The following is a 27874-nucleotide window of genomic DNA, read 5'->3' as shown; positions in this document are numbered from 1 at the left end:
CAGGGGCACTCTGGGGAGGGGCTGAGTAGGCAGGCACACAGGGAAGCCACTATTTACCAGCTTGGCACAGAAGGATTTTGATATTTTAATAACTTATGTGGCTGAGTGGTGCAAACTAATTGAACATGAGTCCTTACAAGGTCCCACAGCTGGTGCTGAAATGTGAAGTGAAAATTCAAGCGAAACAGGGAGAAAGGCCTGGGATGAGCGAGCGACAGGTTGCATGTTCAAAATGGCCCAGGAAACGAGGGATGAGGGTGGGTGGCAGCTGGGGCAGGTAAGAGGCTCAGGATATTGACTTCTTCCTCAAGGTTTCCTTACTGTCAGTCTTGTTCTCCTCTGCCACCTTGGAGACAACTCTGGTGATGCCCCCAGAGCTCTCCCCAGATTTGGTCCCAGAGGTGTTGCTGAAGGCCCTGGTGTCGGAGGCGGTACTGTAGGTGTAAGATTCCCAGGCAATGATGTTGTTGATCTTCCAGCAGAGGACGTTGCAGACCTTCACCACATAGGGCGACAGGAGGCAGGAGATGATGTAGAGGATCACCAGACCAACAAACAGGCTGGCTGACACCTGCAGGCACCACACAACAGGCGTGGGTGGGCAGCCTGGGGGCCCCCATCCACCCAGCAGGGCAGCTCCCGGGGAGCCACTCACCATGAGGATGAGGAAGGCCCGCCTGGCACTGAGTGGGAGCCCATGGATGTGTAGCAGGAAGGTGAGCTGGTAGTCGCAGTATGTGCTCTTGTCCACACCTCTGTTGGGGGATGGGGTTCAGGATTGGGGGAGGAGGTGGTCACCCCACAGGAAGCCCCCCTACCCCACCTGGGCCATGTGTCTGGCTCACCTATTGCTCACCAACACCTTGAAGAAGAACTCGGAGGCAAAGATGCTGTGCGGAATGGTGTCATGGCATGGGGAGTTCTCCAGACAGAGCCACCTGGGGGCCCAAGTTCAGGTACTTGTAGTACAAATCATGCGTAGCACGTGCCAATCCCTGACCTTCCCCTCTACCCCCCAGACTCTGGGTGAGCACTAACTAGGTGCAATCTCCTACCTTTCTCCCTGATTCACTCCTTCACCCACTTTAGCCAATAAGGCCGACTGAACCCCTACCAGGTGACAGGCTGTTTGCTTACTCATTCATTTCCTCATGTCTTTACACCTCCAGCTGTCAATTCCTCTGTTACTGCGCATTCATCTAGATTATGGATTGTATACCTATTATGTGACACCTCCTCATTTATTCTTTGCTACCTTTATTCCTTCATCCCACAAATGAATCTGGAGCAGCTACTAGGTACAAAGTCACATCTTCATTCATATACTCAATAAACGCAGGTTGAATACTGAATAGGTGCAAGTTGGCTACTTTGTTCATTCATTCACTTCCTTCATTTGGTCATGGCATCATTTTCTTCCTTTCATTATTATTATTCCTATCATTATTATAGGGCCAGTTATTGAGGCCCTACATGCTTTTTTTTTTTTTTTTTGGCGGTGTCTCGCAGCTTGTGGGATCTTAGTTCCCCGACCAGGGATTGAACCCAGGCCCCCCCAGCAGTGGAAGCACTGAGTCCTAACCACTGGACCACCAGAGAATTCCCCCTGTACTAACTTATTCCTTCACTGTTTTATTCATTCATTAATACCTCCATTCAAATGTCAATAAATGCCTACCATGGATGAATTAACTTGTTCATTGTCTCATTCAACAAATACTATGTTGTCTATTTTGGACCTGGACTATTAGGGAGACAGACCCCACAGGAGACAGTGACAGCTCAGAGGGGTAAGGGCTGGGAAGGAGGAAGCACGGGCAGAGGAGTCAGGGTGAGAATGGGGAACGTACAGGAGGACACGAGAGCAAAACTGTCCCATCTAGAACAGTCAGAAAAGTCCTCCTGGATGAAGTGGCATCTGAACTAAGGCCTGAAGAAAGATTAAGAGGGACCAGTCCTGCAGACAGAGGGTCCAGCTTGTGTAGAGATCAGTCTCATTTGAGGACCGCAAAGGCAGTCAGTGCAGCTTGAGGACCAGGAGGTCTCCCAGAGGCAGAAGGGATGGACAGGCCCGACAGACTGTGGGGGAGAAGGGGGCGTGCAGTCGGCCCGGCACTCACTCAATGCCTAAACTGTTGTGGGACAGAATGTTGAAGGCTGAGTCCTCGGTGGTCGTTGTGTTTCTTGTGGTCCAGATGAGGCTGTCAGTTCTGTGCAGGAAGGGGTAACCTCAGTGGGGCCGGGGCCTCAGCGGGCAGAGGCCCCAAAGGGAGAGGGGGCAGTGGCCGGGGATCGGGTGAGCGGAGCCTCCTGCCGTGGGCGGGGCCGAGTAGGTGGGATGCTAGGAGCCTGGGCTGTGGGCGGGGCCTGAGACACCAAGATGGGCGGGGTTTGCAGCCCAGGGTTGGTCTGCGGCTGGGAAGATGGAGGGGCCTGCAGGGGAAGAAAGGCTGATTATGGGCCCGGTCCCACAGGGATTACTTGTCCAGCGGGCTGTTGAAGCGGTAGATATCCTCCTCGCTGTATTCCTTGATGGTGTCCAGGGTGGGCCCGCCGCCCACCACCTTCAGCACGTAGCTGCCGGGAGCAGAGGTGCGCATGGACTGTCCGGAGTCCTGCATCACCTCTACCACCCGCACCCCCACTTCCTCCCCCACTTCCTCCCCACCCCCACCCCCACCCCCGACTCCCCACCTCACTCCTGTCAGCCGCTGCCTCGGCCACGACTTTACCTGCCCTGAAAACTGCCAGAATCTCCCGTCACCAAATCTTGGATCAAGAAGAACGGGTAGAAGACTGTGGGGTCGGAGGGGTTGAGGCGGGGAGGAGAAATTAGCTCGGAAGTGGAGGATGGAGAGGGGAAGGAGAGACGAGTGGTCCAAGGGCAAGAGCACAGGGTGCTGGGGCCGTGAGCGGGCAGGGAGGAAAGGCCTGGGAGGGCAAAGTAGTGGGGGTAGAGGACACTGAACATTGATTGGAGGGGGCTGGACACGCACCGTCGCGGAAGAGGAAACAGGGCATCTCGGGGTCGACGTGCACGCAGTCAAAGTAGTGTTTGTTCTGCAGGCGGTTGTACTCCAGCGTGTAGGTGATGTCAAAGGCAAGGCGCTTGCCTGGGGGGCAGCCGATCAGCACTGGCACCATCAGGTTGCCCTGAATGGGAGGAGAAAAGCCTGGCTCTGGGGGGGTGGCAGGGAAGACACCCCTCCTCCCACTCACACCACCCCTACCTGCCAGGCTCACCCTCACCAGAGGGCAAGGTGATTATTATTAGGATCCTTAAAATAATAATAACTGCAAACACTTAAGTAGCTCTTACTACGCACAAGGCACTGAGGAATGGTCTCAGTGCTTTACATATTCAAATTTATTTAATCCTCAGAACAACCTTGTATGATATAGACCATTAATATCTCCATTTTAGAGATGGCAAAAGTGAAAGCACAGAGAGGTCAAGTCACTTATTAATTATCCAAAGCCACACAGCTGGTAAGCGGTAGAGCTGGGATTCAAACTGAGACCGGTTGCTTCCAACTGCCTCCAGAATAAGACATACAAAACCACTAACACCTACACCTATGAAGCAGGACTTTCAAGGCTGAGGGAATTCCCTGGCAGTTCAGTGGCTGGGACGCCGGGCTTTCACTGCCATGACCCAGGTTCACTCCCTGGTCGGGGAACTAAGATCCCGCAAGCCTCGCAGCAGGGCAAAAAAAATTAATTTTTAAAAAATAAAATAAAATAAAGGGCTGAGGTTGAGCCTGAATTCTCAGACAGTAGACCTGGGGGAAGCATGGGGTATATGAGGGAAGTAGAGCCCAGGATGGGGGTTAGGGATCTGGGAACTCCCATGACATTGTCATTGGGAATGAAAGGCTTCTGGCCCATTCCGGGGGTAGGGCCCAAGGATTTCACCCAATTGTCAAAAGGACGTGGACATCTGGACACTGTGGCCTGGGCTTGACGGCTACTGCGGAGAGGGGCCGTGGCCACAGATTAAGCAATTCCCATGCTCGCCTGAGCCAAAGACTTTACACCTATCAGCCCCTGAATCACGGGGAGGTCTAATGTGTGTCTCAGATTCCATCTACCCACAGCCCACCTCTGTTTACGGCACCTCAGCCCTGCACGTTCAGGCTAAACAGCCTTGGCCTCATCCTGGAAACCTCTCTTCTCTCACCCCCACAGGCAGTCCATCCAGAAATCCTGTTGCCTCTAAACTTCAAAATAGAGCTATTCTCTGCCCCCAGCCCGCAACTCCTCTGCTCCACCCTGGCTGGACCATTTCCTCCCTGCTCCCGCCCCTCCCCCCAGGCTGTCCCCCACACGCAGCCAGAGGGACTCTGTGAACACCTGAGCTCTCCTCTGCTCAGATGCCTCCCATGTGACCTGCCCATCACCGCTTTGACCTCATCTCTCTCCACGGTCCTCCCTGATCCAGCCATGCCTGCTCCTCGCTGTTCCTTTAGCCTAACACACGAAGCATACTCCTGCCTCCAGGCCTCTGCCATCTGTCCCCTCTCGCTGACATGCTTTCCGGCACAGAACTGCATGCTCACTTCCTCCCCGACTTCAAGTCTTTGCTCAAATGTTTCCTCCTCGGCCAGGTCTTCCCTGAACCATCCTATGGAAAATGCTAACCTACCCCAGGCCCCTTGCCCGCTACTTTTTCTCCTAGCACTCATTGCCTCTTAACATACAATATCTTTTATTTCTCTCGCTTATTATTTGACTCTCTGTTCTGGGTTGAATTGTGTGTCCCAAAAAGATATTAGGACCAGGGAAGTCCTAATTCCCTGGTACCTGCCCATGTGACCTAATTTGGAATAGGGTCTTTACAGATGTAATCAAGTTAAGATGAGGTCACATTGGATTAGGGTGGACCCTAGTCCAATGACCAGTGTCCTTATAAGAAGAGGGAAATTTGGACACAGACACATAGGGAGGAGGCCTTGTGAAGATGGAGACAGAGATTGGAGTGATGCATCTACAAGCCAAGGAATGTCAGGGACTGTCAACAACCACCAGAAGCTAGGAGAGAGCACAGTACAGATTCTCCCTCAGAACCTGCAGAGGGAATCAATCCCAATTTTGGACTTCTGACCGCCATAACTGGGAGAGAATAACTTTCCCAGTTTGTGGCAATTTGTTATGGCAGCCTAGGAAACGAATACACTCCCACCCCCACTAGAACATCAGCTTCATAAGGTCAGGAATTCTGTTTTGTTCACTGCTGTAACTCCAGCACCTAAAAAAACAATGCTGGCATGTAATAGGATGTAATAGGTACCCAATAAATATTGGTTGAATGAATGAATAAGCTTTAGGGCGCAGGGAGTGAAATCTGTTCCTGGTCTGTCCTCTGGATCCCAGTCTCAGCCCCATTCTTCTCTGTGGGCTGTCTCAGAGCTGGACTGTTGAGAGATGTCCCAAGCCTCGAGCATGTATTATGTGTAAATTTATTTCTTCCTTCCTTCATCCAACATATTTACAGATTGAGAACCCACTATTTATCAAATTAGTTCCAGTTCCCATTTTTTTCCAGGATGAGGAGCCAGAGAGAGCCTCCAAGCCTTCCAAATACATATACCTCTTGATCTGGTAATGTGGGGGAGGGGAAAGAGAGGGACAAGAAACCCGAAAGGCCCCAGCCTGAGGATACAGAGAAAGAGAAGTCAGACTACATCCCAACTTCAGCACCTCTGTTCCCTTGTCTGCTAAAAAAAAAAAAAAAAAATCATTGACTTTTTAAAAACTTAATCTTTAGGTGGGTATCATGGTTAGATAGATAGATAGATAAAGGAGATATATACAGGGATACACACACACACACACACACACACACACACACACACACATATATAGTGAAAATTTCACTTCCATTCCCATCCTCCAACTGTCCTGCCTCTTCCCTATTCCACACGTAGGGAACCATTATGAGTACTTTCTGGCCCAATTCCCCAGAGTTTCTTCATGCAAATAAAAGCAAACATGAATATATGTTCTCAATTAACCTCTTTCGTGCTAACGTTTTGTATATGCTGTTCCATTCCCTGCTTTTCTCTTTTAAGAATAAAATACACTTTGGAGACTACTCCACATCAGTATGTGGAAATATTTGTCCCCCCGCCCCCCTTTTCTTGGGGGGTGGTGCGGTGCGGCTTGCAGGATCGTAGTTCCCTGACCAGGGATTGAACCCGGGCCATGGCAGTGAAAGCACCGAGTCCTAAACACTGGACCGCCAGGGAATTCTGGCCCCCCTGCCCCGCCCTTTTTAAATAGTTGCATAGTTTTCCATCGCATGGATGTATCACCATTTAACCAGTCCCCTATTAGTGGACATTTAGGTTGTCTCCAACCTTTCTGTTTTTTTGCAGATCAGATTCCCAGAAGGGATGTGCTAGGTCAAAAATGGAGATGTTAACTTTGACTTTCTGGGGTTAAGATAAAGACGAAAATAATGCGTATCACTAAGGATAGAAGGAAATTGTTATTGGGCTGAGGTCAGTCACTCTTCCTTGCATTAGACCCCGAATATTCCATGTAATTCAAGGAGTTGGGAGCTGTTACAAGCCCTTTTACCTGCCCTGGGTCATACCAACCCAAGAGGAAGAAGCACCAGGGTCTGTCTCCTGGAGAGTGGGCAGGGAAGTGGGTGAGAACAAGGCTTCCTCTACCACTTATTAGCTCCCAGGGTTACTCTGAGCAGATGTCTGCGCCTCTCTGAGCCTCAGTGTTTGCCTCTGTGCAAAGGGGATACTGCATGTGTAAGCAAGTGAAGAACCAAGGACCCAAAGGCTTGAACAAGGCACATGTGAGCAGGCAAAGGAAGAGCGAGGTATGAAGGAAGGGCCAAGCTGGCCCATGTGCCGCCTTTGTCCCAATTGGCAAAAGAAGCCCTGTGTGGCAGATACTTTACTTCCCCCTGCAGAAAAGTATCAGAAGGAACATACAAGTTTATGTGCAATCTACACGAAGCAGCCCTTTCTGAAAACACGAATGGATTAAAGGAGGGAGTGGGTGGCTGGGCGGGTGAACGACGAAAATGAACGAGAAAGAAGAAATTAGGAAGGCATTCAAGGGATTCCCAGAAGGAGCCCTCGGGTTCCGCCCTGTTGAGACTCGACCCGACCCCTTCCCTCCCAGCACAGGGCCCAGTACCCCAAGTCCAATACTTGCATGCGGGGCCCCTGGTGCGTGTTCTGGAAGCAGTGCCCGGACGAGCCCACCACCTGTGAGTAGGAGCAGATGATGACTGGTGGACCCCACGGGCCCAGGCTTTTCCCTCATCCGCATCCCTCCCCTCCAGGCTTGGACCGCACCTTGACAAGCATGGAGGTTTTCATGAGGTGATGTCCACTAATGCCCTGATCAAAGCAAAACCTTTTATCACTGAGCGTAACCTGGGGGTGGGGGCAGAAATGAAGGGGTCAGCAGGCCAGCGGGAGGACCCAGGGACAGTTCAAATAACCGCGGGCTTCTAACAGGTCCACTGCCTCAGTAGCTCCGCCGTCACCTCAGCTCCTCCCCTCCACCTGGTCTCACCCAGAAAAGCACCGAGTTGCGATTAACAAGGACCTTCTCCTTCACCACCGCCTCGATGCAGCCCGGGTCGGCCAGCACCACAGCCAGGCCCACCTGGCTCTGCACCTGGAAGGAGGCGCCTGCTTGGAGCAGAGGAAGGGGTCAGGGCGCCGCACCCAACAGAAGCCCCGCCCCTCAGGCTCCACCCGGCCCCGCCCACAGACCGTGCACGGGCTCCGGCTCCCGGGCGGTCAGGAAGACCGAGAAGCGGTAGCTGGTGCCCTTGTCCAGGAAGATGCGCTCGGGCAGCTCGTTCTCAGCCTTAAGGTCGTAGATCTTTTCGTAGCTGGCCATGTCAACGTGCACACTGCCCGCGCTCCGCCAGTTGCTGGCCAGGTAGAAGTAGTAATCCTGGGGGACGGGATGCGGGGCAAAGACAGTGCCCGGACAGGGGGACGGTGAGGGGGTATCCGGGCTCGGCCCTCCCACCGATTCGCCACCCTCTCCACGCACCTGGTCCTGCTTCTTGTTCTTCCACCAGCGCCAGGTGGGGTCGTGCACCGGGTCCGCATATGGCTGCGGGGAACGCCGGCACCTTGAGGGGGGCCAAGGGGCGTGCCCAGGCAGGCAGCATCCTCCGAGCCCTTCCTAGCCTCAGTCCCAGCCCCTGCCCCTGAAAGCGGCCGCAAGCCCTGCTTTCAGCCCGACCGCCACACCCCCAAAGCCATCTCCCCTGAGCCGTGCTCGACCCCCTCTCCAGCCCGCCTTAGCCTCGGACGCACCGAGGCGGCTCTGCTCTGCTCCGCCCTCCGCGGCGGTTCTCCCGGCCACGCAGGCCTTGACTTCTACGCCTCTGCGGTCCCGCCTCACACAAGACCCGGCCCGGATAGCCCCGGCCGCCGCCAGGCGCCCACCTTGTCGTACTTCGAGTGCAGCCAAAGCAGGTAGTAGACGAGGCCCTGATAGACAGCGAGCGAGTTGTCGCTGTGGAAGCCCCAGGGCTCCAAGACACGCGGCGGCTGCGCCCGGTAGCGCTCCTGGCGCGTGTAGATCTGCGGGTTGGGCAGGTCCCGCAGACGCATCACCGTGAAGGGGCAGAAGTTGGTGAAGGAGAGCGTCAGGTGGCTCCTGAGCGGCGGTAGTGGAGGACGACGGCTGACTCTTCCGTGCGCGCACCGGGAGCCTCCGCAGGCCCCCTTACCACCCCTGCGCTGCTGACTACCCAAGGCTAATCCATCCCTGCCCTTCCTCCTCAGCCTCAGCCCCTGGTGCCCCTGCACACGTTCACGTGGTCGGCCCTCGGCCGCACAGGCCAGAGTCCTGGACCTCATCCTAGACTCGCCCCCGCCCCCTCCACGGTACTCAGCCTCGAAGTGTCCTCCCCCCTCCCCCCTCCCCCCGCTGCCTCCCTGGGCTCCTCTGCAGGTGAGCAGAAGAATCACTGCTGAACACAGTAAAATCTGAGCATGGAGCCCCTCCCCTTAGTCCCATCGTGGTTCCCCAGGCCCCTCAAGATGAAGTCCAAGTTCCTCCCTGTGACCACCAGGCTCACCTTGTCCACCCCGCCACCACTGCACTCTAGCAGCACCGCACTCTCTCTGTTCTTTGATCAGCCAATCTCCTTTCCTCCCGGGGGCCTTGGCACATGTGGTTCCCCCTGTCTGGAACACCCTGCTCCATGCTATCACCTGGTCAATTCTTCCTCACCCTTCAGGTCACAGCTCATGCACCTCTTCCTCCTTGAAGCCCTCCCTGATGCACCCTGTCCCCAGGCTGGGTCAGACCCCTCTTTTGAGCCCAGCGGTTGTCACTGGGGATGGCTTGGTCTCCACCCCACCCCCATCCCCCGAATGGGAGCTTCCCACAGGCAGCGCCTAAGGCTCTGACTGCTGCTGTGGTCCAGTATCTTCTCACCCTTGCCGCTCCAAGAGGTAGTCGTTGCTGATCTGCTGGTACATCAGAAGCTGCTCCACAGGCACAAGCCTCTTGACGAGCCTGCCCTGCTGGTGGTCTATAAGGTACACCAGCTGCAGCGAGAAGGCAGGGCCACACAAGCGGGTGTCAGCCGCCCTGCAGCTTCCCCATGTCTCCCCCATGTCTTCCCCATAGCCCCCTGCTTAGCACCTGGTACAGTTTGTTGTCTTCGTAGAAGAGGGTGACCATGGTCTCACTGGGGGCGTAGAGAGAGGACTGCTGCATCACCTGTAGGCTGACGTGCACCTCCCAGCCCCTGGACGGGAACAGCTTGTACACCTGGTAGCTACCCTCCAGGAGGTACCAGATCTGGGGGTGAGACAGCCGGGTGTGTGTGTGTGAGGGCCATGGGCCCTGCGACCCCCACCTCTCGCTCTGCCGAGTGTGAGTCCCCATTCCCTGAGGGGTGAAGCGTGGGAGCTCACCTCCAGCTGGGATCGGATAAGCCATTTCTCTACTCCCCAGACCCAAACAGCTCTGCTTACAGCCGTCACTCGCCATGATAAATTTCTTCAGTGTTTTAGTCTGCTTGAGTTTCTATTACTTGCAATGTAACCATTCCTAATATATACACCCCCTGGAGGCCTGGGATCCGAGGAATGAGCCCTCGTTTTTCCTTCTCACTCTTTGCACCCTCCATGGTCTCACCACCCCCTTGGCCACAGTTTCCCATCTCTGCACTATTGCCCACCGTCTCATCCCCCAACACATTTTGCTCTAGATCTCACCTCCTCCTTAGCTTCAACCTGGAGGATCCCCTCCAGCCTCCAGCATGTCCCCCCTCCACGTGGCCTCCTCTGTGAAGCCCTCGCTGACACACACACCCCCAGACCGGGTCTGAACTTCCACAGGTGCTGTTTTCCACATTGCAGCCCTGGCTACTCTGAACCGTCACAGTCTGGGAATGAGTCCATCTTCCCAACTGGACTGGGACCCTGTGAGGGCAGGGCCCAGCACTGATTCATTGGCCACTGTGTCTCCAGCACTGGATCAGGCATACGGTAAGTCCTCAATATTTATGAACTGAACTGCACGATGGAATGAAAGAGGACCCCCTCTGGAAATCACATCATGACTCTGAGCACAGGTTTTTCACTCTGCAGAGTGACTTTGGAAATGTACTTATCCTTTTTGAGTTTGAGGGTTCTCAGCTATAAATGGAGCTTTCGTTGCCCTTCCCCTGGGTCCCTGAAGATGTTCCCTCTCCTGGGCCCCTTCACCCTGACAGGGGAAGAAGGGAAACCCTTGGGATTTGGGGGGTGGGCAGAAAGGAAGTAGGGAGAGGGGCAGGGCAGCCCACCTCCTCAGTCTCTGTGACAATAGCCGTGTCCCCATAGAACGAGTTGACCAGGTACTTGATGGACAGCTCCTTGGGGAAGTCCGCCAGGTAGATGAAGTTTTCACTGTTATAGCTGCAGGGGCAGAGGTGGGAGGTAGGGGCACCAGGCAAGGCCCTGGGGAATATCTGCTTCCCCAGCTAGGCCTGACACGACGCAGGAACCACCTACTCAGTTCTCCACCAGCCTTGTGAGAACACGCAAAGGAGGCCTGGGACTCTAGTTTCTGCCCCCCACTCCAAACCCTCTGGCTGACCTGCCCATCAGTAAACAGGAAGGTTCAACCAAACTGGCAGTTTGCCAACAGCGCATAGAGTTGGCTCTGGGACCCCTGGATTCCTGAGGGGTGAAAAGCATCCTTACCTTTCCCCAGACAATGCCCTTCTATTGCTCACATAGGTTAGGTCCTCATATCAGGTTTCATCTAAGAAAGGGCTCCCAGCTTTAAAATATCAGCTTCCCCCATCCCATCTCTGCCCACCCCAGCCCATTTTTCCCCCATCACAGTCCTGATAACCTCTGGACTTGGGCATACTCTGAAAACTTGGTGACTTCATAAAGGACCCCCACCCTAGTGGGGTTGGGGAGGCCAACTTGTACCCGGCCCCATACCTCTGCAGGAGGAAGTTGCCCCAGATGAACAGCAGGTTGTTATACGGGTTGTAGGACATGCCCTTGGGTACCATCGGAAAGTTGGTGTAAGACTCTGTCCCTAGGATCATCAGGAACTCCAGGCCTCGAGCTGGCAGGGGCAGAGGCAGAGTGGACACAGCAGTGAGATGGGGTCACTTGGGCCCCTCCTAGCCCCCCGCCCCCCACTTTTTCAGCCCCCTCTGCCCTCCCCTCCTACCGTCAGGGATGAATTCCGGGATGGTGTAGAGGACAACCAGGTAATCACTGACTACAGGTGGGGAAAACACAGCAAAAATCTCCTGAGGCCCTGAGCTTTCAAGACCTGAAACTGAGCAGGTCCCCAGCTCCCCAACCCCTCCCAAAACCCTCCAACAGCTTCCCATTTGGGCCCATTAATCTTTAGAATTTCTTTATGTGAATTATAAAAAGACACTTCCTCTGAGAGGATACAGTCCTGTTAGGGCAGAGGACTTGCCTCCTCTGACTCCTTGGCTGGGGAGTGCCAGGCACAGTCTAAACAGCTGTACACGGCAGCCCTATTCTCACTTCATCAAATCAAATCAAATCTCCTTATTGTGAGCCAGAAGGCCCTTCCAGGTCTGGCGTCTGCCCACGTCTCCAATCTCTCTCCTCCCCTTTCCCCTCTGTTGTAGTCTCATTGACTTCCTCTCAGGTTCTTCAGCCCAGACGGCCTGTTCTCCACCACTGCCCCTTACCTAGCAGTGGCACGAGCAACATTTCCTTCCAGCTGTCTGCTGGGCACAGATCGCAAAGGATGGGCCCACAGTTCACACTCCGAGCTCCTGCCCCTTCCCGCTCAGCCCCCCCCCCGTGGCGCCCCATTTACCCAGGTCATAGCTGACCACCTGGAAATACTTCCTGGTGGAGGGGTCTTCGATCTCCACCAGCAGCAGTAGATTGTAGTCACCAGCAATAAATACGGCCCAGGTTATGGAGCAGTTGACAACTGGTAGGGAAGGCAGAAGTCCAGAGCAGCCCCCAGATCCCGTCCTTCTCTATGGTCTCTGTGACCGCCACATCTATCCCAGTGACTCTCCACCCATCCCCAAGAAATTGCCCATCCTGTCCTGTGACCTCTCCCACCCTCCCCTGCTCTCCCACACCTTCAGTTCCCCCTCAACCCCCCCAAACCCACCCCACCCCCTGCCCACTGCAGACCCATCTGGGACCTGGGTACCTAGTATCCCATTGCACACGGACCGCTGCCTGGGCAGCAACTCGAAGGACACGCGGCCATCTGCAGAGCAGGGCAGGTCAAAGCTCAGGCCCTTCCCAGCCCGTCTGGCACCCCACCACACCGGCTCTCCAATTATGCGTGTGCCTTGTTCTCAGTCCCAGGATTCCCTGGGGCAGCTCTCACTCAACTGGCCTTTCAGTCATTCACAACTGGCCTATCAGAATATGTCTGCCTGGACTTCCCTGGTGGTGCAGTGGTTAAGAATCCACCTGCCAATGCAGAGGACACGGGTTCGAGCCCTGGTTGGGGAAGATCCCACATGCTACCGAGCAACTAAGTCCATGTGCCACAACTACTGAGCCTGTGCTCTAGAGCCCATGAGCCACAACTACTGAGCCTGCGCGCCACAACTACTGAGCCCACACACCACAACTACTGAGTCCGTGTGCTGCAATTGCTGAAGCCCGTGCGCCTAGAGCCCGTGCTCCACAACAAGAGAAGCCACCACAATGAGAAGCCCGCGCACCACAACGAAGAGTAGCCCCCACTCGCTGCAACTAGAGAAAACCCACGTGCAAGAACTAAGACCCAACACAGCCAAGAATAAATAAATAAATAAATAAATAAATAAATAAATAAATAAATAAATAAATACATTCTTCTAAAAAGTTAAAAAAAAAGAGACTATGTCTGTCTCTGGTCACAGTAATTGGCTCAGGTCTGAGCATGTGACCCAGAATGGGCCAATCAGAGTGCACCCTGGGATTTGTGCTAGAGCCAGTGGGGAAGAGTCCACTCTCACTCTCTCAGGGTGACTCATACTGGTGGGACATGTGAGCCCCAAGTTCCTGGAGGCCATCTCTAACCCTCGTGAGGGGAGTATCTACCTGAAAATGAAGCCAAATCACAGGGCTAATAATGATAAACCCTTGAATAGTACCATGTCCCCAGCACTCTCCTAAGACCCTTATATATGTCAACTTATTTAATCTTTATATCAATACGATGAGGCAGGTACTAGTACTATCAGCCCCATTTTGCAAATGAGGATATGAAACCAAAAAGAGAGGTTAAGTCACCTATCCAAAGCTGCAGGTGACTTGAGTTGGGTGTGTTAGAGCAGTCTCTCTCCAGAACCCGTGCTATAATCCCTATGCTATACTACCTTGCCAAGAGATAGAGTCCTGAGGATATACCCTGTAAGCCCCTGAATCCAGCTATGCCTGACGTTGGATCCTGGTCTTCTCATTTATATGTCTACAAATTTTTTATGCTTAGATGATTTAAAAAAAAATTTTTGGCCATACCGTGCAGTATGTGAGGATCTTATTTCCCCAACCAGGGATCGAACCTGCACTCCCTGCAGTGGAAGCCCAGAGTCTTAACCACTGGATTGCCAGGGAAGTCCCTGCTTAAGTGATTTTTGAATTGGGCTTCTGCCCTTTGAAACCAAACACACTGTGAAAGATACATAACACACCCCAAGCCCTGCCCCTACAAAGGCATAAACCCATATCGACTCACAGGGAGACCCTCCAGCCTGGGACCCCTCCTGAAGGAATATGGTGAGGGGTGAGGGCCTGGGGTCAGAATTCTTAGAAGTGAGAGGGTACGGAGGGGTCTCTTGGGCTATTGGAGACCCCCAAACTTACCTGTGATGGTCCCAAAGTGGACGTAACCTTCGTGCTTGCCAGTGGTGAGGGCCATGACATACTCGGAGCCATTGCTATGGAAATGCACAGGGCACAACTTCTTGATGCACTCGTTAGCCAGGACACGAACCCATCTCTCTGTGGGGGCCAGTACAGACATTTGAGCCTGGGACCTGGGCCCCCATCCACATTTCCCAGGCCTTAATGAGCCTGTTATCTGTCTTCTCCCACTGGAGTGACCGTTCAGCGTGGCGTCTGAGGGGCCCTTGGTATAAGGCCCCAACTGCCTTTGAGAAAATCCCCCCAGCCCCGCTCACACTCTGTCCACAAGGTTCAGATTGGGCTGACCCCACTCTTCTATTCCCCTGGCCAGAGGATGGGTTCTGAGCTGGGCATGTGACCAAGCTGAGCAAATCAGAGACAGTTCTCAGCTTGCAACCACTAACAAAGAGATATTCTTTCCTGCCCCCCACCTCCACCCCCGGCATAAAAGCCTGCAGTTGCTGGATGGAGTGGGGCAGTAGTACCACAAAGATGGGCCTAACAGCTGCAGTGAGCCCCTAGATCCAACTGTGCCTGAAAACAACATGCTCCTGAGTTTTCCAGCTATCTAAGCCAATAAACACCCATCTTTGACTTAAATCTCTTTTAACTTGGTCCTTCCCACTGTCAAAGTGCCCTAAGAAAGAAAGAGAGAAAAATAGAGCTGTTGGAAACACTCACTAACTAATGAAATATGGGTTACAGTACAAGTTTCTGTGACTCTATAAGTTGACATCTTTCAGTTAGATAGGGCAGGGGCAGAAAGTGAGAAGAACTAGGGCTTTGGGATCATTTAACAGATGAGGCTGAATCAAAAGTCTCTGTTTTTCCCCTCTGATCAATCTCCCTCATGGCACTGCCTCTCCAACGGCCCATCTCTGTTTCTCTCTTTGTATGTCTTTCTTTCTGACTCTCTGCCACTCTCCAGCCCCCCACATTTCTCGCTTGGTATGCATCTCTCTCCGTTTTGCCTTTCTCTCTCTGCACGTCTGTGTGTGAGTGAACATGCACCGTGTGTCTTTCTCTCTGCTCCCTCCCTTCACTCTCACACCTCTCTCTGCCCTTAGTCGGTTCACAACTCCTGGGAAGCTCTGGATGAAAGCCTCACCCCAGCATATAGAGGGTAGGAGGAGGCCACTGCAGGGTGGGCAGCGATGCTTCAGGAGCTTGGGAAGTCCCAACATCCCCCTCCCCACTCACGGCAATTCCATTCCCAGGCGCCTCCAGTGATGGATTCACTGAGGCGCCCTCCCTGGGGCTCCAACAGGCAGGTCCCCTTGCCTAAGATGCCAAGGACACCCGGGTATGTGACCCGGCCAGGGGCCCCTCACCGCTGCCACGGTTGCTTTCGTGGAGTGTGGTATAGGTGCCCGTGAAATAGTAGATGAGCTGGTTCTGCCGAATGAAGAGGGTGCTCTCGGTGGCGATGGCATCGAAGATGGTAGCAGTGAAGCTGGCCTGGGGGCAGTAGAAGGAGCCTACCCAGCAACTGTCAATGCTCAACTGCAAGGGAGTAGAGCCAGTGGTAGGCAGGTGGCCTTGGTCTCAGCCCCTGTGTCCTCCCTTGCCTCGAGGCACCAGCTCTGACAACTGCTTGGAATGAACACATGCCGCTGCCCCCAGGGTCCCCTCCCTGCTCATGCTACAGCAGCATCTTGGTGGCCAAACTTCCCCAGCAAACTTCCCCTGCAAGCAGGTGACCCATGCCAGAGCCAGTTGGGGCTTTCTGTGCTCCCTAGAGTTGGGCAGTACACAGCATACTCAACGGTGCTCAGCAGACCCGGTTCCCCAGGCCACAGTCAGGGTTGTACTCATGTGGATCCAAAAGATCCCAAGCTTGGCCCAAGGCACACTTTTTTTTTTTTTTTTTAAATTTTATTTATTTATTTATTTATTTATTTTTGGCTGTGCTGGGTCTTCGGTTCGTGCGAGGGCTTTCTCTAGTTGCGGCAAGTGGGGGCCACTCTTCATCGCGGTGCGGGGACCGCTCTTCATCGCGGTGCGCGGGCCTTTCACTATCGCGGCCCCTCCCGTTGCGGGGCACAGGCTCCAGACGCGCAGGCTCAGCAGCTGTGGCTCACGGGCCCAGCTGCTCCGTGGCATGTGGGATCCTCCCAGACCAGGGCTCGAACCCGTGTCCCCTGCATTAGCAGGCAGATTCTCAACCACTGCGCCACCAGGGAAGCCCCAAGGCACACTTTTAATAATCCTATTCTATCGTGAACACAATTTGGCTGCCAGGCTGACACCATCTGAACTTACGAACGATCACTAGCACTGGCAATATCACTAACAGTGGGAAGGCACCACCAATGAAGGGCCTAAAAGATTGAGTCTACCCAGGATCGAACCGGGCCCCCTGCAGTGGAAGCGTGGAGTCCTAACCACCAGACCACCAGGGAATTCCCGTTTTTTTTTTTTTTTTTTGAGTCTAAGTTTAACCAAGCTTCTAGAGCTCACTACCAGTTTACAGGCAACATAGGTTGTTATGAGCAGAATTTATATGTTGAAGCCCTAGCCCTCATCATGACTGTACTTGGGCCTTTAAGGAGATAATTAAGGTTCAACAAGGTCATAAGGGTGGGGCCCTAATCCTATTGGACTGGTGTCCTTATAAAAAGAGAAAGAGACACCAGAGATCTCTCTCTCTCTCCACTCATGCCCACAGAGAAAAGGCCATGTGAGGACACAGTGAGAAGGTACTTTCTGCAAGCCCAGGAGAGAAACCAACCCTGCTGACACCTTGATCTTGGACTTCCAGCCTCCAGAACTATGAGAATATAAATTTCTGTTGTTTAAGCCACCCAGTCTATGGTATTTTATTATGGCGGCCTGAGCAGACTAATACATAGGGTCAGAGGAACAAGTTTTAATCGATTCTGTGAAGAAGCAAACAGCCAAATTCTATGGGACAAAAGGTCTGGTTTCTTAAATTGCCTGAAAAAAAGGTAGAGTATTAAGAGACGTAACAACCAAATGCAATGTGTGGGTCCTGATTCAAACAAACCAACTGTAAAACATATTTTTAGATCATTGGGGAAAATTGACTATGACCGGGTTAGATGCTATTAAGGGGTTACTGTTATTTTGCTGGGCATTATAATGGCATTGTGGTTTTATTTCTTAAAAGTTCTCATGTGTTAGAGACACTTCCTCAATTATTTCCAGAATTTACAGGTGAATGGTATGATGGCTGGAATTTTCTTTAAAACATTCCAGGAAAAAAAAAAAAAAAAGTGGGATCAAAAAAAAAAGGCAAAATGTTAATTATTGAAGCCGGGTTCATTATATAATTCTCTACTTTTGTGTTTGATTGAAATTTTCCACTAGAAAGTGGAATTTTTCACTAACTTTTCCAATAAAAAGCATATACCAAAGTAACACTCTAAGTTCTGCTGCTGAGGGAAATTTCATCAAGTTAAGGGTAACATGTACATTCTCACTTCCCTACCCTATTCAGCACATAAGAGATTTCTACAGACCACAGACATTGTTGCTGTGCCTGGTGAAACTAACCTGTACCCTCTCAATGTGTCATTTTGATCGGGTGCCATACTTAATCTATTGCCCTGTTAATATTTAAAGTTCTGCCTCTGTTTTCTGGAAGAAATACTTGGAAATTTTCTTTGTTAAACCAGAAGAGGATCATCACATCTCCCTTCTCCCACATACATGAGAAAAAGAAAAGCTATGAGTCAGCTGGATTTCTTATTTGAGCAGAGCTTGAGAGTTCTGACTCATTTAACTCAAAAAAAAAGCAGCATGGTGGGTGTCTCTGGCCACAATGATTGAGTCAAGGTGAGCAAATGGTGAGCCACACCAAGTGGAAGGAATCTTGGGATTTGGGGGTTAGAGGGTAATGGGAAAGATCTTTCCCACTGGATGTGGGCCTGAGATGCAGCCTTTACAATTCCAAGTACAGAGATGTTTGAGCATAAAGTCAATACAGAGGAACCAGGTCCGAGAGATGGAGAGAGAGCAACTCAGTCTTGGTGACATTGTTTGAAATCCTGGGTCAAGCTGGACCTGAAGTCCTGAATTTTTTGGTTACACAAACTTACAAATTTCCTCTTCCATTTTTGGCAGGTGGCTAGTTGGGCTCCCAAATCCCTTTCTCCCATATTCTTTGGTAATTGAGTTTTAGCAGGGCATGTGCCACCCAGACGGAAAGTATACTTCCCAGCCTCCTTTGCAGTTGGATGTAGCCAAGTAACTAATTCCTCAGTAATGGAATGTGAGTGGAAGTGAAACTTGCTTAAGAGAAAATAGTTTGCCTTTCACTTCTGCTCCTTCTCCTTCCCAATTGGCTGGAATATGGACATAGGCATGACCCAGCTCTGATCACACTGATGAGATCAACACCTGGGGCCTAGAGGATGGTGAAGCAGGAAAATAAAAGGGACGGGGGTTTCTCACTTCTGAATGTTCGGGGAATGAGCAATAGTGACTATTTAAGCTATTCTCTCTCAGGAGCCTCTTTGTTACAGGTTTTTTTTTTTTGGCCACGCAGCCAAAAAAGGAGGGATGTTCCCTGACCAGGGATTGAACCCAGGCCGTGGCACTGAAAGCCCAGATTCCAAACCACTAGGCTACCAGGGAACTCCCGTTACAGCATCTAAACCTGACCAACTCAGGGCGGAAGAGAGCTGAGTAGGGGGAGGATTCCTATGGGACCCTAGGGGCAGTCTAGAAGGGAGTGGTGAGGTGAAACAAGAGGAAGGAAAACAGAGAGGAGACAACAATATGGGAAAAATCCCTATGATTAAAGAATGAGAATAAGTAGGCTTTGATTTTGGAGTGATGGAAACTTTTTGGAAACAAGAGTTGGTGGTTGCACAGTATCAATGTACTCAATGGCACTAAATTGTTCACTTTAAAGTGGTGAATTTTTGGGACTTCCTTGGCGGTCCAGTGGTTGGGACTTCGCATTCCAGTGCAGGGGGTGTGGGTTCGATCCCTGGTCGGGGAGCTGGGATCCTACGTGCCTCGAGGCCAAAGGGCCAGGGCATGGAACAGAGGCAGTGTTGTAACAAATTCAAAAGAGAGTTTAAAAAAATGGTCCACATCAAAAAAAATCTTTAAAAAAAAAAAAAGTGGTGAATTTTATGAGTTTCATCTTGATAAATTAAAAAAAAAAAAGAACAAGGATGACTGAAGTTCAAATTGCACTTTTCATTCTCATGACATAAACCCCCTTCTCTGTCCTCCAAATCTCTTCAGCAGCATCCACATCGGCCACATATTTCCTGTGGGTGTGTTTGGGTCAGGTGCGTGAAAACTGAGCAAGGTCTGGAAAGACTTGGGCCAAGAGAGCTGACCCAGGACAGGGAGACTGTCTGTAAATGAAATGAGATCAGTAGAAGCCGGAAGTCATAGCCAGAGGGACCTGAGAGAACGTTAATCCACATGGGGTTGTCAGAAATCATGCGCGGGGCTTTCAGCCTTAAGGCGAGGAGGCTAAGGCAATCTTTGGGGGTTGCTGTGTGCGCAATTGTTATCTTGGACACAGTTAACAGCCAGCATCTTATCCCCCCACCTTGTGGCAAAGCTAGCCTGATTTCACTCTGGGGGAACCATCCTTTCTCTGCCTCGTGTCTCGGCTGCCCTCCTCATTAGGACAGATCTCATGACCTGTGCTAAGCCAGCTGGCACATTCCATTCTTTTGGGAGACATGACTCAAGCTGGGCCAATCAGGACCAAGCAAACAAATTTCAGGATTTTTTTTTTTTTTTTTTAAGTTATTTGGGAAACAGACGCTCCCTTTCTCTCTGCCTGGGAGTTGGGATGATATGAATCACACTGAGGATGGAGTTAATCCAGAAGAAGTGGAGCCGAAAGCTGGAGTCCTCATTTGAGCCCTGAATCAAGCCAGGCCTGCAGGCTGAGCTGTGTCTGGGCTTTGCAGTTAGGCACACCTACTAAAGCCATTTCTCTGCTGAAACCAAACTGGTTTGGAGTTCTGCCTACAGCTGCAATTAATTCAAACGTGTTTGTCATTCACACCAAAAGAACCTTGCTTCAGACACTCCTTCCCTGTTCTGGGAATAATAGAGGCTCACAATGCTGAATTTGAAACCCTAGGGGCCAGACGAATATCGAAATTCAGAATTTTCCAGTTTAGAAGGTAAGATGGCACATATATACCATCCAAACCCCAGTGGGGTCTGGGGCAACACCCCATAATCAAACTCCTTAATATTTCTGCAGGGCAGCATCTGAATATTAACACTAAATGGATGCATAAAGACTAAAAAAAGTAGCCTTTGTTAGCTCAGGTCGGGGTTTCTCAACAAATACATTTTAGCCCTAAACTTGTGAAAATGCCATTTCAAAGATTTTGGATTTCAGAATTACAAATGGTGGACCTATAAATAATAATAGCTTTGACTCACATAGTGCTCATTCTGTGTCCGGCTGACATTAATTTATATCATCCTCGCAATGATTCTGTGAGGTAAATATAAATATTGTTCCCATTTTACAGATGGGGAATCTGAGGCCCAGGTGAAGTGACTTGCCCAACATCGCACAGCCAGGAGGTGGCAGAACCAGGACTTGAACCCAGGCTGTCTGGTTGCGGTCTTATCTCTTTCATTCATGCTATTTGCCTCTCATCGGTGGTAGGTCTTTGGGGATCTTTCTCTGGCCCCAGGCCCCCCCACCATTTTAGGAGCTGAGGCCCGGCCCACCATCTGCCCTGCATCAACTCACCTCCACGAGAAAGAAGTCCTTGAAGTTTGTGTCAGTCAGCAGGATGGCCTTCTCCTCAGGGATGCCGCCCAGGATGAACACAGGTGTCTGGTCCACAGTGTACCACAGGGGCCTCGATGGGACATTCACAAAGTACCGGGGTATCAGATTGAAGAGCTGCGGGGCAGGGGCAGGAGGACTGCTCAACACCCCCCTCCCTTCCCTCTCCCACGGTTCCGTCTACTTGCCCCCATTGCCTCTCTGATCTCATCCCCCACCACTCTCCCACTCACCCACTCTCTCCCGGCCACATGGGCCTCCTGCTCCTCAGAGCCTTTGCACAGACTGTTCCCTCTGTATCCCCTAGTAGCCACGTGATTCCCTTTACTCAAATGCCAAGCTTCTCAATTACGCCTTTTTTTTTTTTTTGGCCACGCTGCGTGGCTTGTGGGGTCTCGTGGGATCTTATTTCCCCGACCAGGGATCGAACCTGGGCCCTCCGAAGTGAAGGCATGGAGTCCTAACCACTGGACTGCCAGGGAATTCCCATCAGTTATGCCTTTCTTGAGCATTCCATTAAACACCGCCGTCCCCTCCTGCACAGACCCAGTTCCCCTCACTCTGAATTCTCTCCAGAGCACTAACCACCTTTTAACCTGCTACAGAATTTACCCGATTTCATGTTTACTGGTTTGCGGTCTGTCGCTCCCACTAGACTGTCAGCTCTAAGAGAGGACAGGGATTTGGGTCTGTGTGTTCACTGTTATGTTCCCATGGTACCACACTGTGTGCTCAGGGAGTGCCTGCTGAATGAATGAATGAATGAATGCACTGCGGTTAAGGATATGGGTGCAGGAGTCAGGCAGACACAGTTTCAAGTCTCGTTCCATATGTACATGCCGAGAGCCTGTGGACAAATGGCTCCATCCTTTTGGGGCCTCAGTTTTCTCCTCCTTAAGATGGGTACGTGAGAGTACCTTCCCTCACAGGTCACTGTCAAGACCTAATGTGATTGTGCATTTAGCAGGGCATGTCGCCAGGGGGCCGGCACACAGTAAATGCTCTGTAAATGGAATCTGCCACTCGTTTGGGAAGTCATCAGGGCCCCAGCCTACTGTCTTTAACCCCCTCTTCTACCCTTCCCACCATCCGGGCCCCCTCACCTCATTTCCCACCGTGAATTGGAGTGTGGTGTCTCGCTGTCTCTCCAGGAAGCCGTTGATATTCACCTGAAACCTGAGGTGGGTGTGGGGCACGCACGGGTGAGGATTCTGGCTCCTGCCACAGCTCACTGCCACCTCCCTGTCCTGTTCCCTCCCTTTGGGCTCCTCCTGTCTTCTTTGGGGATCTGGGGATTAGGAAGCCCTTCCCAGAGTCTACCCCCCGCCCCGGGTTTGGGAAAGGGCACCTTTTATTGGGAATGAAGGGCCCCAGGCCGTTGCTGCTAACGTCCACGCGCATGACCACGCTGCCGTTCTTGATGGGCATGGGTGTGTACCAGCTCATGAGACACACCTCCTCTGCATTACACCTCTCTGCTGGCAGGCAGGGGGTACTGAGGCTGCTGGGGCCTTCCAGTAGCAAGCCCCCCAGACCACTGGGATCCCCCTGCAACTCCCCACGCCCCCCCCTCAGCCATGGACCCCACTGGGGCCTCTGTGTGGTCCCATCTAGGCCAAGGAACCTGCTGAGGCCTCCCCGGGCCCCCCTCCAGGTCAGACACCTCTGTGAGGCCCCCAACAAACCCACATGCCCACCAGGTCATAGGCCCCTTCGATGGTCCCAGCCTCCCCTCAAGGTCACGAAGCCTGCTGAGGTCCCTGGCAATGCCCCCACATGCCCGCCGTGCTGTGACCCCTCCGGGAGCCCTCCAGGCCCACCTCTGCTGCGGAAGGGGGCTGCCTCCATCTGGATCTGCAGCTGCTCTATCTTCCAGCGATGGAAGTTGACTGGGGACTGGAAGGTGACCAGCACCACCGGCTTCAGCCCCGTCAGGTGGCCCTTGCGGACCAGGGCCTCAGAGGACTGAGGGCGAGATGGCCCCACAAGTGTGTCCTTAAGATAGCCTGTGGGTCCCGCTGCCTTGACCTCACCTTTACTAGCCTGTCTTCTTCCTGGGGCTGGGTCAGGAGAACAGACTCTCCACTGAGGGAAGGTCAGAGAACATGGTCTAGGGTTGGGGCTGGGGCAGGGGATGGGCCAGGCTAGGAGACGGGCAGAAGTGCTTTGGGCTGTGGAGGGAGTCAGGAGGCCTTCCTGGAGGAGGCGAGTCCGGAGCAAGGTCCTCAGACAGAATTTGGATGTAGGGAATGCATGGGGAAGGACAGCATGGGATAAGCAAAAACGTAAAGGTGGGAGTGCCTGGCACCCACGATACTAGCAGCCTCTTCCCTCACTTCAGGTATTTCAAGTCCCACTCTTGAGGCTTCTACCCCACCCCCTACCCAGAGAAATTAGAGTCTCTGCCACCGCCACCAGGTTTGTGGGCTGGGGCCTGGGGCTGAGGGTGGGATGGGGCAGTTAGACAGAAAGGAACTGGGGAAGAGGGTGACGGGGCAGCCAGGGACAACCTCCCAGAGATGCCAGGATCCTGGCTGGGCTAAGAAGGGAGGGCAGGGCTTAGAGCGGAGATGGAAGGAGGAAGATAGGTGTTCTAGGGTATAGAACAGCATTAATTTTTTTTTTTTTTTGGCCACACCGTGCGGCATGCAGGATCTTAGTTCCCCAACCAGGGATTGAACCCGTGCCCCCTGCATTGGGAGGGCCCACTGGACCACCAGGGAAGTCCCTAGAACAGCACTAGCAAAGGCTTGGAGGCACCCCCAAGAGACAGCTGTGCTCAAGCCACTGTGGGCAGGGGTGTGGGGGCAGCTGTGAGATGCGGGTGGGAGATTTAACGGGTCTGACCCCTTTTGCACAGGCCTTCATCCTGAGGAATGCCTAGGCCAGGGCCCTTTCAATCCTGCCCCCTACACCGGCCCCAGCCCTGCCTCAGGGTTTCCAATCACAGGGTTTCCAATCACAGGGTAGCAGGTGCTGGTGGGCGGGGACCTCCTCCCCGTCAGGGCTACCGTGGCCATGACCACCCTGGTCCTGTCCACCCGCCACTCCTGCCCGGACTGAGCATCAGCCCCCTCCCTGTCTCCTTGCTCCTGCCCTGCCCCCCATTCAGCCTGTGAACACCTGAGTCCCATCACATCCCTCCTCTGATCAGAACCTTCTCATGGCTCCACCTCACTCAGGGGGAAAGCCAGGTCCTCACTATCTCCTCCCACTCTCCCCCTCGCTCACTCTCCTCCAGCCACACAGGCCTCTGGTCGGTTCCTCATACACACTGGCTTCCGTCCTGGCTGTTCCCTCAGCCCAGATGTTTCCCCCAGTTCTCCGCATGTGAGTCCCATTTCATCATTCCACTCTCTGCTCAAGCTTTTCAGAGACCTTCCCCAACCACCCCAGCTAACACCCTCCTTTCTGACATATCACCTCATTTTATTTTCATCTTTGCACTGATTCCTGTAATAAATTATTTTATGTATTTACTTGCCAATTGTCTGTTTCCCTGGTGCGCTGCATCCAAAAGAAAAACCTGGCCACGTTGTTTATCATTGTACCGCCTTCCCCACCCCATTGTGAAAAAAAAAAAAAAAGAGGATCTGACTCAGAGCAGGTGTTGCATGAATAGATAAAGGAAATTATCACTCTTTCACAGATAAGGAGAGAAGGCTCATGGAGTAAACTCTCTGCCCAGGGTCACACTCTAGAAACTTGTTGCTAGCATTCACTGAGCCCTGTCTATGAACCAGGCACTGTGCTAAGTGCTTCACACTTATTTAATCATTTTATGAAGTGCGTATGATCATTATTGTACCCTTGTTAAGGATGAGGAAACTTTGGTACAGAGAAGTTAAGTAACTTGCCTGAGATCACACAGCTACTATGTAGCAGAGCTGGGATTTGAAGCCAGGCAGCCTGGCTCCAGAGCCCAAAGGATTCACTATCATGCTATACTTCCTACAAGTAATGTTAGTTAATGGCAGATTCAAACCCAGGTCTGTAGCCTCCAGAACTTCAGTTCTAGACCACAACATTCTACTGTCCTCAACTCAGAAAGCTTACCTGAGCCAAAACAGTCTTAAAGAAGAACAAAGTTGGAGGACTCAAACGTCCCAACTTGAAAACTTAATACAAAACTACAGTGATCAAGACTGTGTGGTACTGGCATATGGATAGACATATAGAGCAATGGAACAGAATTATACCCAGAAATAAACCCTTATATTTATGGTCAATTGATTTTTGACAAGGGTGCCAAGACAATTCAATGAGGAAAGAATAATCTTTTCAACAAATGGTACTGGCATAACTGGATATTCACATGTAAAAGTTGGACCCCTACCTCACACCATATACAAAAACTAACTCAAAATGGATCATAGGCCTACACGTAAGAGCTAAAACAAACAAACAAACAAAAAAACTCTTAGAAGAAAACATGGAAGTAAATTTTCGTGACTTTGGTTAGGTAAAGCCTTTTTAGACAACACCAAAAGCATCAGCAACAAATGAAAAAAACTGATAAATTGGACTTTATCAAAATGAAAAACTTTGGTGCTATTGTATGACATGTGAATTATATCTCAATAAACATAAAGCTTTTGTGCTTTAAAGGACATCACCAAGATAGTGAAAAGACGTGGAATGTGAAAAATATTTACAAATTATATATCTGATAAGGAATTAGTATCCAGTATATAAAAAGAAATTTTACAATGCAACAGTAGAAAGACAAATAACCCAGTTTTTAAATGGGCAAAGGAGCTGAAAAGACGTTTCTCCAAAGAAGATAAATGGTCAACGAGCATATGAAAAGATGTTCAACATCATTAGTTATGAGGCAAATGCAAGTCAAAACCACACTGAGATACCATTTCACACATACTAGATGGCTATAATCAAAAAGATGAACAAGAGCAAGTGAGGATATAGAAAAACTGGACCCCTCATACATTGTTGATGGGAATATAAAATGATGTGTAGCTGCTTTGGAAAACAGGCTGGCAGTTCCTCAGAGGTGAAACAGAGTTAACATATGACCCAGCAATTCCTTTCCTAGGTATATAGTGAAGAGAACTGAAAACAGATGTTTACACAGAAACTTGTACAGACACGTTCACAGCAGCATTATTCATAATATCCCCCCTCAAAAGTGGAAATAACCCAATTGTCCATCAATTAATGAATGGATAAGCAAAATGTAGCACATCCATACAACTGAATATACTCAGCCATAAAAAGGAAATACTGATGCCTGCTACAACATGGATAAGCCTTGAGAAGAAGTCAGATACAAAAGGCCACATATTGTATGATTCCATTCTTTATATGAAATGTCCAGAATAAGCAAATTCATAGGGGCAAAAAGTAGATTAGTGGTCTCCAGGGGCTGGAGGGATGGGGGTACAGGGTTTCCTCTTGAGGTGATAAAAATGTGCTGGAACAAGATAGTGGTGATGGTTGCACAACTTTGTAAATATACAAAAAACTATTGAACTGTATCCCGCAGCTTGCAGGATCTTATTTCCCCAACCAGGGATCGAACCCGTGTCCCCTGCAGTGGAAGCTCGGAGTCCTAACCACTGAACGCCAAGGAATTCCCGAACTGTATATTTTAAAATAGTGAATTTATGGTATGTGAATTATATCTCAATTTTTGAAAATTATTTTCACTTTATTGAGGACAGTGTTTTGTTGTTGTTATTTTGTTTTGTTTGGCCGCGATGTGGGGCATGCGAGATCTTAGTTCCCCGACCAGGGATGGAACCCGTGTCCCCTGCAGTGGAAGCGTGGAGTCTTAACCACTGGACCGCCAGGGAAGACCCTATACGTCAATTTTTAAAAATGGAAATAGCTTACTTGAGCACCAACTATGTGCCTCGTGGGATACCGGGAATCTTCTTGAATCTTGAAGGTCCCTAGGGTCTGGTGGTGCCACCGCTATTCAAATGTTAGAGATGGGGAAACTGAGGCCCCAACAGAATGAGCCCACCCCCTCTGCACCCACTCACCTCTCCCTTGCAGGAGTAGTTGATCTTCAGGTAGTAAGGAAAGCCCAGGTATGTCTGCAAGGAGAGAGTGGGCAAATGTCCAGAGCCCAGTGGGGTGCAGGTCCAGGACCTCTCCCGTTTGCCTGACACCAGTCCCCTCACCTCGTCCGGGTCGATGGGCGCGTCCACTAGCAGGCTGAACACTTTGTCCACTGTGTACAAGGGCTCTTGATCGACGAAACGATCGCTCGCGTCCTTCTTGCCTACTGTCTCAAAGTTGTTCAGGACAACCTGCCAGGTGCACTCCTGGGTATTCTTTATCGCCCACAACCTCCACGGTGCCAACAGCACCACCAGCAGTGCCCACAGCGCCTGCAGGACTCGGAGCCTCGGCCACGCAGGGCCAGCAGGGGACATCTCGGGGCAACGGATAACGTGGCTTCAACCTGGAGAATGCGGAGGTCACCAGCCTGCAAGACTGTTCTTGATAGGCGCCTTCTGAGATCCCGTCTCGCTCCGGTGCTTCGTCCCGTCCCTGCTCCTGGCCCCGCCTCTGCTCCTCACTCCACTCCTACTTTTGCTCCAGGCTCCACCCTTGCTTTTGTTCCCGAACTTGGCCCTGCATTTACTACTACACTTCTGGACCCCGCCTCTGCTACTACTCCAGGTCTCGCCCCTCCTGTTGCTCCCGGCCGTGCCCCTACTCCTGGTTTCGCCCCGCCTCCTGGTCTCTCCCCTTAACCTTGCCCCACACTTCTTTCCTCTGCCCCTGCTCTGCC

The 27874-nt window shown here is 51.6% G+C and overlaps 1 protein-coding gene across 5 annotated transcripts; it reads right to left on the bottom strand.

The window, feature by feature from the left end:
* CATSPERG (cation channel sperm associated auxiliary subunit gamma) lies at nt 1-27874 on the bottom strand. 5 transcript variants are annotated; one of them, XM_007180026.2, is made up of 28 exons: nt 27258-27874; nt 27117-27170; nt 22932-23076; nt 22460-22586; nt 22215-22287; nt 21073-21228; nt 15692-15863; nt 14319-14456; nt 12667-12726; nt 12316-12435; nt 11686-11736; nt 11448-11577; nt 10799-10910; nt 9649-9807; nt 9439-9551; nt 8439-8652; nt 8038-8100; nt 7749-7935; nt 7546-7664; nt 7323-7403; nt 7176-7232; nt 2997-3153; nt 2733-2796; nt 2482-2577; nt 2121-2210; nt 846-938; nt 656-755; nt 1-571 (listed from the first exon to the last, which is right to left on the bottom strand). In XM_007180026.2, exons 1-28 carry the CDS (start codon nt 27510-27512, stop codon nt 287-289), a joined length of 3471 nt encoding a protein of 1156 aa, XP_007180088.2. In that variant the 5' UTR covers nt 27513-27874; the 3' UTR covers nt 1-286. The 5 variants fall into 5 exon arrangements, with proteins under 5 accessions (XP_007180088.2, XP_057391053.1, XP_057391052.1 ...); XM_057535070.1 differs by lacking the exons at nt 22215-22287; nt 22460-22586; nt 22932-23076 and having other exon boundaries at nt 27117-27874; XM_057535069.1 differs by lacking the exons at nt 22215-22287; nt 22460-22586; nt 22932-23076 and having other exon boundaries at nt 7749-8100.

The sequence above is a fragment of the Balaenoptera acutorostrata genome, chromosome 19 (assembly GCF_949987535.1).
Source record: "Balaenoptera acutorostrata chromosome 19, mBalAcu1.1, whole genome shotgun sequence".
In the NCBI taxonomy this organism is placed as follows: Eukaryota; Metazoa; Chordata; class Mammalia; order Artiodactyla; family Balaenopteridae; genus Balaenoptera; species Balaenoptera acutorostrata.
This window is presented reverse-complemented; position numbering and strand designations above follow the sequence as displayed.